The sequence below is a fragment of the Typopeltis vanoorti genome, chromosome 13 (assembly GCF_054136105.1).
Source record: "Typopeltis vanoorti isolate ZY-2024b chromosome 13, IOZ_Tvanoo_1.0, whole genome shotgun sequence".
NCBI lineage: Eukaryota > Metazoa > Arthropoda > Arachnida > Uropygi > Thelyphonidae > Typopeltis > Typopeltis vanoorti.
The window spans coordinates 102344556-102361028 of NC_143561.1; the positions used below are offsets into that span (position 1 = coordinate 102344556).

Sequence of the window (16473 nt, forward strand, 5' to 3'; positions counted from 1 at the left end):
TCTTCCCTTTCATTTGACAAACCTTGTAGTGCTCAATTGTTAGAATCCTCAAGATTCATCACAACCAATGTCCCGAACTCCAATCTTCTAGCTATATTTCAATGGACATGAACAACCCTGTAAACACCAAAACTCAGTCTTATATCTTCTCTAGCAAGAAAGCGTTCATCTCTATCTCTCTCGCTCTCTCTCTCTCTAGCTTTCAGTAATACCCAGATATCCAAATGCAATCAGATTTCTCTTCTTGGACTGACCTTTACCTCCAGTCCTTCTTGGCACGAACACATTTCAACCATAGCTTCTGCAGCAGCCAAAAAAAACTTGGTGTACTTTTCCACAAAGATACTACTTTACACCCTTACAGCTGTTAACTCTACAAATCCCAATTCCACCCAACCATGGAATATTGCTCACATATTTGAGGTGGTATATCCAAAATCCTCTGAGATGGCTCAATTCTATCCATTAGAGGGCAGTCCGGTTAATTAATGATCACTCTCTCTCTCACAGATCCATTTCAATCACTGTCCCATAGATGTTTAGTTTTTACCTTATACCTGTTCTGTAGTTACTTTTTTCCCAGGGGCGCACCTAGGTGTGCACAGGAACTGGTGATCATTTTCTGGTTGGACATCACAACCAGATTACATCTGGTTGGAAGGAAATGTCCAACCCACCACGCTGCATGGAAGGCAACGGAGAACCAGCATGCATACTTTTTCTCTTTCTCCAAGTTATGATGAACAAGTCAAGATAGGGACATATGGATGTGAGTCCTGGACGATCAATAAGGAGATGAGTGACTGATTGAATGCTTTTGAAATGTGGTGCTTGTGAAAAATGGAGTGTATTAGCTGGACTGAAAGAGTGACCAATGAAGAGGTTCTTAAAAGATTCAAGATGAAAAGAGACCATATGGCTAGTATCCAAACTAGCATTTGCAGGACATTTGATGAGCGAGTTCTTCTGGAGAGCTCCCCAGAATCATATTTCAGGGGATGGTGGAGGGAAGGAAAGGAAGACCCCCGACTGCAATGCAAAGACTGGATGGGCAAAAGTCTTACAGAAGCAAGGGATAGAGAGGCATGGAAGCAGACTGTTGATCAGCTGCAACCCTCTTAATAGAGGAGGAGGCCACAGGATTAGATTAGATAGATACTTTCATGGACAGTGCTCTGCTGAAATGGCTATCATTATTCCTCCAAAATCATAAGAACAATTGCTTCTCTAACCAACACTCTTTTACAGTCCAGCTTGAAACTTGCATAACCAACTTCTCTGTCTCTTCTTTTATTCCATCTAATTCTTTTCTTTGAAACAGCCTCCCTCAATCTGCTTTCCCTAAAGAATACAACCTTTAGTTGTTAAAAAAAAAGAATAATAATAATAATAAATAAATAAACAGATTCCTCCTTTCTTCTCATCCCCCCCCCCCACACGCCACTGATAAGCTATAGGTTTTGTGACCTTTCATGTGTGAGTCAGATATAAAAAAAAAATTACATTAAATAAGAATAGTGTTATTGATTATGTTATTGCTGATAGTGGAGTCATTAGATTGGTTTAAGTTGCAAGTATGTATAGAGGATTTGAAACAGGAAATGGCATCAGCCTAGTCCTAGCATTGTTGTTTCTGTTTAGGACAAAAATGAATATTCCATTGAAAAGCACAATATGTGCTAAAGTTTTGAAAAGAATCAGTATTTGGAATTCTGACATGTTAACTGTAGACTCAAATACAATCACTTGTGATGAAATAAAAGAGTTTGAAAAGTAGACAACTTAAAGACTGAATGGTAAAATCTGAAAAAAACATTGACTGACTCAGCCAGGAAAGCACATGTTGAAGTTTTCTGTCAAGATAGGAAAATAACTCTGTGGTGGTAACAGAAGTCAAAGAGGCAGTCCACGAAAGTTTCTGGTTAGTAAATTAGCATGTCTTTTTTTTTTTTGGAAATATAGCAAAAAAACGTAGGAAAAATAATTACTTGTTAAAAGAAAAAAAAGTGGCTAAGCACATTCCTGAGGAGATTTTGGAAATTAGGTAGAAGATAAATATCCTCAAAGTGGTACAAATTTTTTGTAGGTTATTAAGGAAGCTTAGAAATAGAAGAATAAGTACCACCAAATCAAGGTGATGAGTTTCTGTAGCTTTTGCACTTCTATGATATCATTTATGTTTGAGGAAATTTTCTGTATGTCAGGACAAACTATTTAAATATATATACCCTAAAAGTTTTACAATGTTATAACATAGTGTTCCAACTTAACGTTGATCCAAGATTTTCATTTTGGATATATTGATCCTAACGTTGAACAGTACTGGTGTTGTTCATGCACCTAGCACTAGGAACTGTCATTCAGTAATGAATGGCAGTCAGTGGACTATTTACTTTAGTTAGAAACTTGATCACTGCATGCTGTCTCATCATGCATGCATGAGATTAGTTCAGATCTATTATATAGGTTTGCTTCATTAAAAGAAAAAATAATAAGTGCACCATTATAAAATCTGATTACATAATATATAGGAAATTGATATTTCTTTTCTCTCTCCTTTTTTTAATGGGAATTCTTCCTACAAAAAGGATTTTAAACTTATAGTACATTAGAATTGTGTATCTGATGCACTTATAGTACATTAGATAAAGTAAGTTAAGGGAATAACAAATCCCTCATTATTTTAAAGCCGGATACAAAACTCTGAGATCGAAATCTAAGAGTTTCATGCCGAAGAACTATTGGCGAGTCCAAGCGTAAGTCATCACTTGGGTAGTACAACACTATGGCAACTCGTGTCAAAGGTGGAGCAAACTCCATCACTATCCTTAATATTTTCTCATAATGTAAAACTCAGCTCCTAGGAGATGTATTACTGTTTTACATTATGAGGAGAGGTCACTACCCAGACCGGCTTCAACCTTTATTGAGGTCTCATCAGTTTCATATCCGGCTTTAAAATAATGAGGGATTTATTATCCCCTTAACTTAATTTACGCTGCCGGAAAAATAGCCTCTTGGCTCTTTATCGGAGTACATTAGATAGTTTGGAATCCCTGGTATACAGACCAAACATTGAACTATTTCAAGCCACTTCAGGCCTCAAATAAGCAGGGTAGTAGTGTTGGTAGTCTCACAGCAGCCATTAGAGTTCATCTACTACCTAAAGGCATTCATAAGCATCTACAAGGGTGGTCTGAAAAGTTCTCAGCCTCGATCATAGATGGTAACACTATTGGCACAATTTTTTATTTATTTTTTCTAAGTTGGTACATCTGTCATAAGCATCCATGTGAAATTGCAAGTTATTCTATCAAGTAGTTTGTTTTATACAGTTGTTGGAAGCAAAAGTGTTGTCTGTATCCCTTGAAATGGATAAAATTGAGTATCGTGCAGTTATTATAAAATTCTTTGTAAAAGAAAGTTTAATGCCAAAAGAAATTCCTTCGAAGTTCATAAAAGTTTATGGGCACTCTTCTCTTTCATTTTTGGCAATTAAGAAATGGGCTGCTGAGTTTAAATGTGGCCATACCAGCCTTGAAGATGATCCACGTGAAGGACATCCAAAAAGTGTAACAACATCAGAAATCATTGATCAAGTGCACAATATGGTATTGGATGACCGGCGAGTCAAAGTGCGTGAAATTGCTGAGACTATAGGCATTTCAAAAGAACATGTAGGATGCATTTTGCATGAAGAATTGTAAATGAAAAAGCTTTGCACAAGATGGGTGCCTCACTTGCTCACAGCAGATCAAAAACGCACGCGCATGAAAATCTCTAAACAGTGCTTGGAGCGTTTTAAAGAATAAAACTGATTTTGTGCATCGATTTATTACTATGGATGAGACTTGGATTCACTATTACACACCAGAATCCAAACAGCAGTCAAAACAGTGGACAGAAGCCGGTTGTTCAGCGCCAAAGAAGATTCCATCAACAGGAAAGGTCACGGCATCGGTGTTTTGGGATGCTAAAGGCATTTTGTTTATTAATTATCTTGAAAAGGGTAAAACAATAACTGGGGAATATTATTCTAATCTTTTAATCAGACTAGACGAAAACATTCATGAGAAAAGACCTGGTTTGCAGAAGAAAAAAAATCATCTTTCATCAGGGCAATTCAGCTGCCCACAAACGTGTTTTGGCAATGGGAAAATTAAGGGATCTGCACTATGAATTGTTGGAACATCCACCCTACTCTCCAGATTTGGCTCCCTCTGACTTCTGTCTCTTCTCAAAACTAAAACTATTCCTCGCTGGTCAGCGTTTTTCTTCAAATCAAGAGGTGATTGCAACTGTAGACGAGTATTTTGCAGATCTTACTGAGAACCACTATAGGGAGAGGATAATGGTGCTGGAGCATTGCTGGAATAAATGTATTAGTCTTAAGGGAGATTATGTTGAAAAATAAAATTATTTTGAAATTATAAATTTATTTTTTCATTGTTAGGCCGAGAACTTTACAGACCACCTTCGTATGCTTGGACTCAGAGTCAAACTCACAGCCTGTTGGTTGGTGAATCGATATGCTATCCACTTATCCATTCAGGTCATCATGGACATTTTATGGATTTATTTAAAATATTTTGTGAAAATTTCAAAAAATATTACTTTTGTATTCCAACAGTTTCAACTGTTTTCAAGTAGATTGTTAAAAAAAACAAGCTTCATTGCTTTCTTTTGATTTTAGTGGGATTTCAATTAATTGCAACAGTAGTATTTGTTTGACATTTATTCTTTATATTAATAAATCAATGAATGCTTTTCATTGCTTAACAGTCAGTTAAACCTTAACACAAGCATTAGCATTTATTTTGCTTTTAAGCATTTAGTTTGAGAAAAATAACTTTGTTAGGCATATATTTCCCTATTACCTAGTCATTGTTAATTTGTCAGTATTTATTTACATATTTATGGAATAATAAAATATTATTATGGAGAAATAGCTGTATAATTTTGTTACTTTCTAGATCCAAGAGATAATCAGCAAAAGAAGAAAATTACCCCAAGAAAGTATGATTATTCATATACCTCATATATTAAAAAAGTTTTTTGTTTTTTTTTGTACAAATGCTTTTATAGTATTCCATTTTCAATTTTAGTAGTAAATTCTCAATTTATAGAGAATTTATTTCCTATGATTTTAGTAGGAAAGATGTTGTACGATGAGCAGTGTGCAAATAGAAGTTTAGACAGTTAAAATAAAAGTTTGATCTATTATTTTCATATTGTACTACTATTAAGGTCTAGCTTTACAACCATTGATATTATCCTATACACAGTGTCTAGTAGATGCATAACCAGTTGCAAAATTATGTGCAATCAACTCTCACTGTTACAGACACCATAACAAACTCACTGTAACAAAGTACTGAATCCTGATCAGTGCCTCGATAAGCATAAGCTGGTCTAAAGAAAATTCACTAATAAACTATTCCTGTGGTCCTTATGAATTCTCTGTAGTGAGAGTTGACTATGTTTGATAAACTAACCCTGATAAGAATCATAGATGTTTGCTTGTACATGCAGAAACTTTAGTATTAATGTTTGCTACTATTATAGCAAACATTCTTACCTACTGCATTGTGCATGCATATCACTGAATATCAAATTTGTACTATTCATAGTGAAAGGACAGTTGTGTTTTTAGCTTATGGGATTCAGTGTTCTGGTCACTGTGTAATTTAGGAAATTTAGTAAGAAATACAGACAAGATCCATCCATTCATATTTGTGAATTTAGGGACACAAAACAACACACATGTTAAAATGATTATTTTACTTATTATTAATAAAATAACAATCGACGTTTCATCCCCTGTATTGAGGTCATCAGAAAGATACATGTGTATAGGAAACCAAGCTACATGCTCTTGCACTCTATAAAGGTAAATTCCTATACACATGTATCTTTCTGATGATGACCTCAATACAGGGGTCGAAACGTCAAGTGCTATTTTATTAATAATAAGTAAAATAATCATTTCAACACGTGTTTTGTGTCTCTAAATTCACAAATATGACTGCTGATCACCGTGTAACCTTAAAAGAAGAATCCACCCAATTGACATAATAGAGTGGTACTGCATAAGCAGTTGTTGCAAATTTTTTTTTCTTCTGTGTAAAGGAAGAAAGTAAGTAAGTAGTGGATAAACTTTTCAATGCAGTCCCTTAAATTTGTCAGTCAAGCTGCAAACTGTATAGTCTGCTGTATGATATAAAGTTTGTATATTGTATAGCTGGCCTGCCATGGTTGTACTGATTCTGTTTATACTTTCACTGATTGGAAGTATAAACAGAATATTGTGCACAAAAAGACTGACAACTGGCTTGAGTTCTCTTGTAGGCTTGGAGCATATAAGATTCTATTGATATAAATGTTACAAGCAAATAACAAACTCATTTGAAATGTAATCACAGATAGATGATGATAGTGCATTTCTATCATATTTCTTTTCTGATGAGATCACTTTTCATGATTTTGGTCAAGTACTCTGACACCACAGTTGTTGAATTTAGGAAGTGACAGATGATAGATCTCTTTCCCATGTAAGTGATTCCTATGAGAACTTCTTCTTCTTATTCTTCTTCTGCAGCTTTTCCCACTTAAGTAGGGTTGCTGTTTGTGGTGAGTCTCCTCCACAACCTCCTGTCTTGGGCTGTAGCCGTCCACGCTTCCTCTTCCCCTGCACATCCATCTGCATGACCTTTCTTCCCACATACTCTTCCTCCCTCCTCATCACATGACCAAACCATCTCAACTTTGCCTCCTGTATCTTTGCTCCTAAGTTTTTAACTTTCACCGTTCTCCTTACATAATCATTTCTCAGATGGTCCTTTCTGGCCACACCGCACATCCACCTAAGCATTCTCATCACAATGGCACATTGCACCCTTTGATTCGATTCTCCTGATGAGAGGAATCTTTATATGGGATTTTTCAATTGAAGGTGAGTTAGCTGATCTCACATGGAGGTAGCAGAGTTTTTTCCTCCCAGAAACTCAGGTTTTTTATCCTGTGTACAGGAAAATCTGCCATAAAAACATATGCAATTTACAAACAAGAAATACTGTTGTTAGTGGTGATGATGGCATTCACGGTAGTAGGGTAGGTGTGAAAATTAAGTAGTAGGGGAAGATGGAAAGATGTGTGTAGCAGGGTAGAGTGGAGTGTCCTCCCACAATCAGTGCTTGGACTCCTTGAAGGTGTCATGCAACAATAATAATAGTAATGACTGTTTTAAAATTCTTTCTGTTATGTATGTGTAGGTTTATGTATTGTAGTTATCAATGAATCAGTTAGGCATCCTCAACTTTTAGACAACTAAATAAAACATGAAAGTTAAGCGACATCAAACAAGTAATGAAAGTAAGAATCTATGACACAATGATTCTCTCAATACTTCTCTATAGAAGTGAATGCTGGAATCTCAAAAAAGTTAAAGAGAAAAAAGTTATTAACTACTGAAATGGGTTGGCTAAGAAGATTACTTGGAGTACCAACTAAAGCCCTCTATACAAATGGAAGGTAAAAGATCCAAAGGGTGGCCCAGAATTAGATGGATAGACAAAATAAAAGAGGACCTGAAAACCAAATCACGACAAGCAACACCAAACTGGACAGAATTGTTCAGACTCTCTAGGGACAAACAGAAGTGGAAAGAGTTTATTGTACCTCATCATCATCCACATAGATGATGGAAAAAGAGAAGTTATCAATCTATTACATATCTTTGCTAAGCTGGGAGAATTTCTCCACATCCCAGTTTTTCTTTTCTATTTCTCTCTCTCTCTCTCATATATTCACTGGCATGTTGTTTAAGGAAATTGACAATGTAGACCTAACTAAACATATTTAATTATTACTTCCTATATTTTGGCATCTTCAGGGATTGATATACTGGTATTAACCATGCATGCACATGCAGACACACTTCAGGAACAAGAGAGAGATACAGGATGATATAAAGTCCTATAATTACACCATCTGTTGGTTTTGGTTGTGTGTTCTTGGCTGTTGGGCTAACTGTCTGCTGAGGAGGGTTTCCCATGTGAGAGGCAGTTTGAAACAACCATATTTGTTTAGAGAATAGTTGATAAGAGCTGCAGCAGATTTGAGGAAAAGCTCCTCCTCAAATTTAAATTTGCTTCAGTGGAGAGGTGGCTTTTTTTCCAATGGATCCTGTGCTGGGTTGCCAAGTATCTAGGGCATGGTCTGCTAATCCTGAGCAGCCATAATGGTGGAAGCGGATGTATCCTGGTGCTCTGATATACGCATGTTGGCTGTCCTATCTGTTTGGCCATATTATGAACAGTTGCAGCTGCAGGGTCTCTCTTTCTCTAGATCTCCTTTCTCTTTCTTTAGATCACATGCTCTCTCTGGGAATCTAGACTGTAGTAATGGTTATCCATCGGTCATGCTGACTACATACCCAGCTCATTTTCACTTAACTTATTTAGCTTTGTGCATACATCATCACCAAATTCCTGACATGTATCCTAAGGAAGTGTACAGGATATGATAGTACTACATGAAACGTACATCATTACTAACTTCCTATTTACAATTTTCCTCCAAATCAATCTGTTAGCTGTCAAGTCTCCAACTATAAGATCTGAAATATCAGATCTTATATTTCTATCTTCTAAGGCATTTTACCAGGATATAGGTATCAATCCACCTATATCCTGGTCTTCCTCTGGGTCTTTTTCCTGCCAACCTGGCAGTGAACACTTGTTTTGCTAATCTTTTCTCTCCCATTTTGTTTAAGTGACCATACTACCTGAGATTAGCTTTGCTAACACATTCCTGGATGCTAAAATGTTAAGCTCTTTCCTAATATCCTTGTTTTTAATATGATATTGCCACTGATGCCATCAGTTCACACCTCTAATCTTTCTCAGGACTCTCATGTCGGTGGTCTCTAGTCTTTGGTCAAGTGTTTGAACACTGTCTTGTATACAGCTAATTTAGTGTTTTGACTAATTTCTCTCTTATTCCATATAAATTCATTCAGTTGACTTCTTTCCATACCAGCTTTGTTGATTCTGTTGTCTATTTCCATATTTAATTTACCATCTTCATTAAAAATTGTATCTAAGTAGCTGAAATGTTTTACTTGTTCCATAGGTTCTCCATTCACAATGCAGTTGATATTTTCAATGCTTCTGCCTATTTTCATTGTCTTTGTCTTGTTATTGCCGACCTTCATACCATATCTATTACAATAGTTAATCAATTTAATCAGGGAATCTTGCAGGCTTGTAGCAGATTTATTTAGACGTATAATATTATCTGCATAAAGCAAAGAGCTGAGATTAACATCTCCAATTTTGATATCAGGTTTAATACCACTTTTCTTCATAATGTGATCCATATAGATAATGAATAACAGAGGAGATAATGTACATCCTTGTCTGACACCAGATTTAACATTAAGCCATTTTTCTGTACTTCCTTTAATTCTAACTAATGACTTACAACTCAGATAAAAACCAAGTATTGCTTGTTTTTTTTTTAAATAACGAAACCTGTGGTGCGTTCATAATTAGAAAAAACACACGTATAAACCACAGTGAAAATTATTTAATTGTAAATATTTCATCCTAAGTATCTTAGGACATCATCAGTACAGTATTTAAACAAAAATTAGGAATAACATACAGTTAGGGCGATGATTACAATAGAATCTCATGAAAACGTGCATAACGTGCTAAAGTAGTACCAAAAAAAAAACGTTAATTATTTAACACAGTTTTGTATGATAATTTCCCATACTTTAGGAATAGTAAGAACGTCGTTGCGGTTTAGGTTTGGTCTGTGTAGTAGGGCTTCAGAACTTTCTTTGTATAAACGTTCATGTTTAAATATAGATCTATGTAAAAGTTTAGCCTTTTCCCAATGGATCCTATGGTTTGGATTTTTAATTCCGTGTTGAGAGAGGCCAGATTTCTGCGGTTTAAGAAGACGAATGTGGTCTTGATGTTCCGAGATGCGTTTCTGAACAGACCTACCTGACTGTCCAAAGTAAGATAATTTACATGAGCATGGAATCTCATAAACACCAGGTAACATCAAGGGTGAGAATTTGTCCTTAGGAGAAGGTAATAAGTTGTAAATTTGGTTGATAGGTTTGTAAGTAGTGGAAAAATTGTATTTCTTCATAATTTTAGAAAGACGTTCTGAGATGCCTTTAACGTAAGGTATGGGAATCGTATGCACTTCTTCCTGTCTGGTTTGATGTATGCAGAAGTGACTGATGATTTTTTGAGTTGTTTTGGGATTAAATTCTGCTCCTCTGAAGAATCTTTAAACCAGGAATTAGAAGTTATCAAAAATACAGCCATCCTAAATGGATATAATCCCAAAACAACTCAAAAAATCATCAGTCACTTCTGCATGCATCAAACCAGACAGGAAGAAGTGCATAGGATTCCCATACCTTACGTTAAAGGCATCTCAGAACGTCTTTCTAAAATTATGAAGAAATACAATTTTTCCACTACTTACAAACCTATCAACCAAATTTACAACTTATTACCTTCTCCTAAGGACAAATTCTCACCCTTGATGTTACCTGGTGTTTATGAGATTCCATGCTCATGTAAATTATCTTACTTTGGACAGTCAGGTAGGTCTGTTCAGAAACGCATCTCGGAACATCAAGACCACATTCGTCTTCTTAAACCGCAGAAATCTGGCCTCTCTCAACACGGAATTAAAAATCCAAACCATAGGATCCATTGGGAAAAGGCTAAACTTTTACATAGATCTATATTTAAACATGAACGTTTATACAAAGAAAGTTCTGAAGCCCTACTACACACAGACCAAACCTAAACCGCAACGACGTTCTTACTATTCCTAAAGTAAGGGAAATTATCATACAAAACTGTGTTAAATAATTAACGTTTTTTTTTTTTTTTTTGTACTACTTTAGCACATTATGCACGTTTTCATGAGATTCTATTGTAATCATCGCCCTAACTGTATGTTATTCCTAATTTTTGTTTAAATACTGTACTGATGATGTCCTAAAATAATTAGGATGAAATATTTACAATTAAATAATTTTCACTGTGGTTTATACGTGTGTTTCTTCTAAGTATTGCTTGATATAATGTCCCATTGACACCATACAACTGTAGCGTTTTGAATACCTTTTCCAGATCTACAAAACTAAATGCAGATCTTTGTTATATCCCATGATTTCTCAGCTATTTGTTCTGATCCTGACAGCCTCTATTTGGCCTGAATCCAGTTTGTTCTTCGCTAAGCCCTTCCAAAATCCTTCTCAACCGTTTCTCAAGTATACTTGCATAAATCCTTACCAGGAATACTCACTCAGTAGAGAAATACCTCTGTAGCTTTGTGCATAGTATTAACAATATTTTTGATCTGTCTGATATTAGCATTTTTTACCTTCTGTATTCTTTTAATTTCCAGCACTTCTTTCCATTGCTCTTTGGTAGGTCCTAAGTTTCTGTGCTTGTTTTATTTACAAAGGATTAAGTTTTGATGATTATTATGATGATGCATTTTGATGATGTTGAAAGTTAAATGATGTTGAAAGTCTAAATCCAGGGTAATTTAATAAAAAGGTGGCAACTCCTATAGGTAAAGATGACCTCGCCATTGCTTCTGCCTGGTATCTCCACTTCTGGGCCTGGCTCCCACTGAAGAGACCCCAATAAAGGTCGAAACTAGTCTGGGTAGTGGTCCTTCCCTTAATGCATAACATTAAACATATCTACAAGGAGATGTGTTTTGCATTATGGGAGATACTGAGATAGGAGTGATGTTAGCTTGGTCCACTTTTGCTACGAGTTGCCCAGTGTTGTACTACCTTACCCCAGTCCTGAAGATATTTTCAGGTGCAAACTTTGTTTGCTCACACTTGGATAAAGGATTAAACTAAATTTATTATAATTTTTGATGATGTCTGTATCAAAATTCATGAATGAAACTGGAACACTGATTTTACTCTGTCCTCCATATTATATCTGAATTATTACCAAATTTTAGTCTTTTCAACATTAGCCTGGCAGTACTATGATCATTAAGTTGCCAAAGCAGCATAGATTTAGGATGATTATTATTTATTGATTAGTCTGTTGCGATGATTTATAACATTGTAATTGATAGGTTTGAAGAGGCTTAGTGCAGAATGACAGTAAATGTTGTTCAAGAAGAATTGAAAATGAGAATTTTGAAAGTAGATTTAAGTAATTTTTCAGCATCACCTCATCAGTCAGAAAAGTGAATTTCTTTGTCTCCACCTAGTTCCTATAATCTAAAGGGGAAGAAAAGTGTGTTTGAATCCTTTTTTTCTTTTTTCAAGAGGATTATTTTATTCAAATTATTGTTTTCAATGAAAAAAGAAACACTTCAGAAGGTAATGCAAAACTTTTTCATCTTCACAAATGTACCTCAGAAAGAGGGTCTAGAGTATGTTTCTTAGAGTCGTGATAGATTCTAGACTACTTAAGTCAGTTTGCTTCTTGTCATACACAATTGGATAGAGAGTGAAATTGTCGGAATGCAAGATTTGATGAAACAGCTATTCTAAATGAAATGAGGAATGTGTAGAGTGATATTAGATATTTATTGGAAACAAATGAGTGTGCAAAAGAATAGAATGAAAGAAAAAAGGGTAAAAGAGGAGATTAGTGATTTGAGAATAGCAGTGTATGGTGATTCCATTGTTAGGAGATTGGCAAATGAGAGTGTCCATAAAGTCTGCTATCCAGGAGGAAGAATGAGCAAGATAATTCATGCTCTGACCATTAAGGAGAACTCAAGGAAAGAATTAGTGGTGGTTGTAGGGACAAATGATCTATGTGGACATAGGAGAATGTAAGTGCAGATATCATGAGGTATTAAGGAGAGTGAAGGATAACAGTACAGCGGGAAAGGTTTTCAGTGTGCTGCCAAGTTATGACAATGATTAATTGAGATGTAGAGCCAGAATCATGAATGGCATGCTGGCAGAACTGTGTGAGGAGAAGGGAGTGCAGTTTGTAGATGTATGGCATGTATTTGAGGAAAGAATGGAATTATACAGACATGATGGGATTGCATTTGAATGGCTTTGGAGTGAGGGCACTGGAGAAACTGTTGCTAGATGGAAGTGCAGTGTGTGATGCAAGTAAGAGATCAGAAGTAAGGTGTGAAGCAAAAGAACAGGAGAGTGGTACAGAAGAGACTGAAGTGCTTGGCAATGGAAACAGTAGTAGTGTGAGAAATGAAGAGAGATAATAGGAATTGAACAGGGAAATTGGAGAAGCCCAGGTGGACAGGGAGATATAGCATATGGAGAGTGAATGTTGGGAGTAGTAGTGAATGTATGTATGAGGATGATCAGCATCGAAATGGAATAGATCGAGGGGTGCAAGTCGGGGTATGAGTGAGAAGAAGCAGTGATAAAGATGATTGAGCAATAGCAGGTGTGGTGGGAAAAACACAACCAACAGGTTGCTTGGGTAGGACTAGTTATAGACCACCCAAAAGTGAACTGCTGTGTTTATTTACTAATGCCAGAAGTATTACATATAAGGAAGATGAAATAGTTTTGCTGATTGAGTTTATTCACCCCAAAATCATTAGAATAAATGAAGCATGGTTGAATGAAGATGATATCCTAACAGGAATAGAAATGGAAGGATACTGGATTTTTTGTGATGATAGAAAGGACAAGAAGAGAGGTGGAGTGCTGATGATAGTAGTGAAATTACGTCCACAAAAGGTAGACATGAAAGAGGGAAATGGTGGCAGTGGTTTTGAGGCAGTGTGGTGTGAGGTGGAGGTTGATAGGAAGAAATATTTAGTTGGATGTTGGGGGGGGGGTATGGGAGGATGGTGATGAAGAAGTATATTTTAAGGGTGATTTTAATTATGGTGGTATAGATTGGAATGAAGAGAATAGTAATTGGGAATAAGGAAAATGAATTTCTCGCATTCTTGAGAGACTATCGCAGGCAGGATCAAGAGTTTTAAATCTGATAATTTTATCAGTGGATGTAATTGAGAGTGATCATGAAGTGATCACATATGCAGACTTCTGTGAGGAAGGATATATGTGGAACTACAAGGCTGGTGATTATGTCAAGCTTAGGAGACAGTTTGGAGCTATACCATGAAATGAGGAGTTGAGTGGTAAGGGTATAAATGCTGCTTGAGAACTGACAAAGAAATACATAACAGTATCAGTGTGTGAATGTCTCAAAAGGCTGAATAAGGTAGGTTTAAAATTGAAGTACTTTGGAGGTAACACAAGATGAATAATGGTAATAATCAGTTACATGAAGAGTATAAAGAGCAGGCCAGGAGAGTGACTCAGTTGGTAAGGACAACAAAAGTGCAGTATGAGCAGAAATTGGTATATCAGGCCAAGAACAACTCTCGTGAATTTTTTCAATATGTGGCAAGTAGAAGGAAGAATGATTATGGTAAGATGCTGTTAATAGATTTAAGTGGGAGGTTGTTAACTGTTCAGAGGACATAGTCAAGGTGTTCAGTGAGCAGTTCATTCTCAGTGTGAAATCAGAAGCTGAAGTGTAGAGAATAAAATTAGAGAAGACTTAATGGAGAGCAATTGAGAGGTATATGAAGAGTTAGATGGCAATCAGGCAGTAGGACTTGATGACATATCACACGTGTCTTAATGAAATATTCCAATGAGTTAGCATCATGGCCTATCTGTTTAACGAGAGTTGCAACTGCACAAGTCCCAAAGGAGTGGACGGAATGCAAAATTATTCCATTTCACAAAGGTGGTGATAAGGCTAAGGCAACAAATTATATGCCTATCTCTATATCTGGAGTTGTAGTTAATGTATTGAAGAGGTTGGTGAGCAATAGGATCAAAAATGGGTTGATAAACAGTGATATTCTTTGTGCTTGTCAACATGGGTTTGTTTTTTATAAACTTGCTTATGTGCAAGTTTATAAAACAAGGTGATGAATGTATTGGACAAGGCAGATGCACATACAGTGGTTTATTTAGATTTTGCAAAAGCTTTTGATAGATTGCCACACCACAAGTTGGTCACTAAACTAAAACAGATGGGATTGGATGATAGACTAGTGAGTTGGATAGGTGAATGTCTATCAAATAGGTATCAGTAAGTTGTGTATGGGGAGGGGTACTACATCTTTAAAGAGGAAAGTAACTAGTGGTGCCACAGGGTTGGTTTTCTGACCATCATTATTTAATTTCTATATTAATGATATTGGATTTTGCATCATCTGCAAACATCAACTGTTTGCAGATGATGTTTGCAGATGATGCAATGGGAGGGGATGAGGAATGAAGCAAATGTTTTGACCTTACAGGAGGACTTGAATGGATTGTATGAGTGGGCAACAGAATGTTGCCAAGTATAAGGTTCTGAAATTTGGCAAGCAACAACGGGATGCAAAGTATACACTTGGTGGGGAAATTGGAGGAAGTTGAGGAGATAAGAGACATTCGAGTGGAGTTGACAAGAATCTGAAGTTCAGAGGTTACATTTCACAAGTTATGAAGACATCACATCAGATTATGGCAATGATGCAGAGGACTTAAACTTGTAGAAATAAAGTCATTGTAGTTCCCTTATACATGCCATTGATCAGGCCTAGTATGGATTATTGTGACTTTTGTGGTGATGAGGATATGTTGGAAAGGGTCAGAGAAGACAAAGATCATAATTGGTCTTTGGGATGTGGGATATGAGTATAGATTGAAGGAATGCAGTTTGTAATGCCTTCTGAATAGGTGGAAGAGAGGAGGTACGATTGAGACATTTAACTTGGTAAAGGGTTGTTACTGGGTTAATGTGGAAGAAATTTTTTGTAGAATGGGGAGAGGGGAGAACAAAGGGACATTTCTGGAAATTGTATAAGGAAAGTATGAGCATGAGCATAAGGAATAGGTTTTTTGCATGGAGAGTGGTTGGTTAGTGGAATGCGTTGCCTGACATTGTGGTGAATGCAGATACGTTGAATAAGTTTAAAGCATGGTTTGATTGGAGTCTTTTGACTCATGGAGTCAAAAGACTCATCCTATAATGAGTCTTTTGACTCCATGGAGGTCTGTTGTTAATGATAATAATATACTTATTTGTGAATGTTACCATTATTATTATTATTTTTAATTGACTTTATACATAGTAGTGCCTAAATATTAAATGACATTTATGAGTGGTATTTGAGATGAATATCAGTTATGTTAGGAATGTCCATGAAAGGTGTTCTAGAGAAACACCTTTATTTATTATTTCAGTAACTATTCTTTGAAAAAATAGTACTGTTGAAAGACTTAATTAGATTTATTAGAATGGTAATCATACTGAAATTCTGGGTGGTTATGCATCATGTTTTTTAATCAAGTTTGCAATCTATTGTAATTAATTGGGACATGTGACAAGTCTTCAAAACTCTATACATGAAGTAGAGAGTTTTGAGGTTACCATAGTATTTTCCATTATT

General features: G+C 36.0%; 1 protein-coding gene across 2 annotated transcripts in view; it reads left to right on the top strand.

Annotated features, from left to right (window-relative positions):
• Positions 1–16473, top strand: part of LOC150100422 (katanin p60 ATPase-containing subunit A-like 2) — a 279460-nt gene that overhangs the window by 46100 nt on the left and 216887 nt on the right. For both annotated transcript variants that reach the window (XR_016549239.1, XM_090402560.1), the window contains exon 5: positions 4974–5016. Coding sequence is in view for 1 of the 2 variants with exons in the window: in XM_090402560.1 (XP_090258686.1) it covers positions 4974–5016 (43 nt within the window). In the remaining variant the exon portion in view is untranslated. The remainder of the gene's footprint in view (positions 1–4973; positions 5017–16473) is intronic.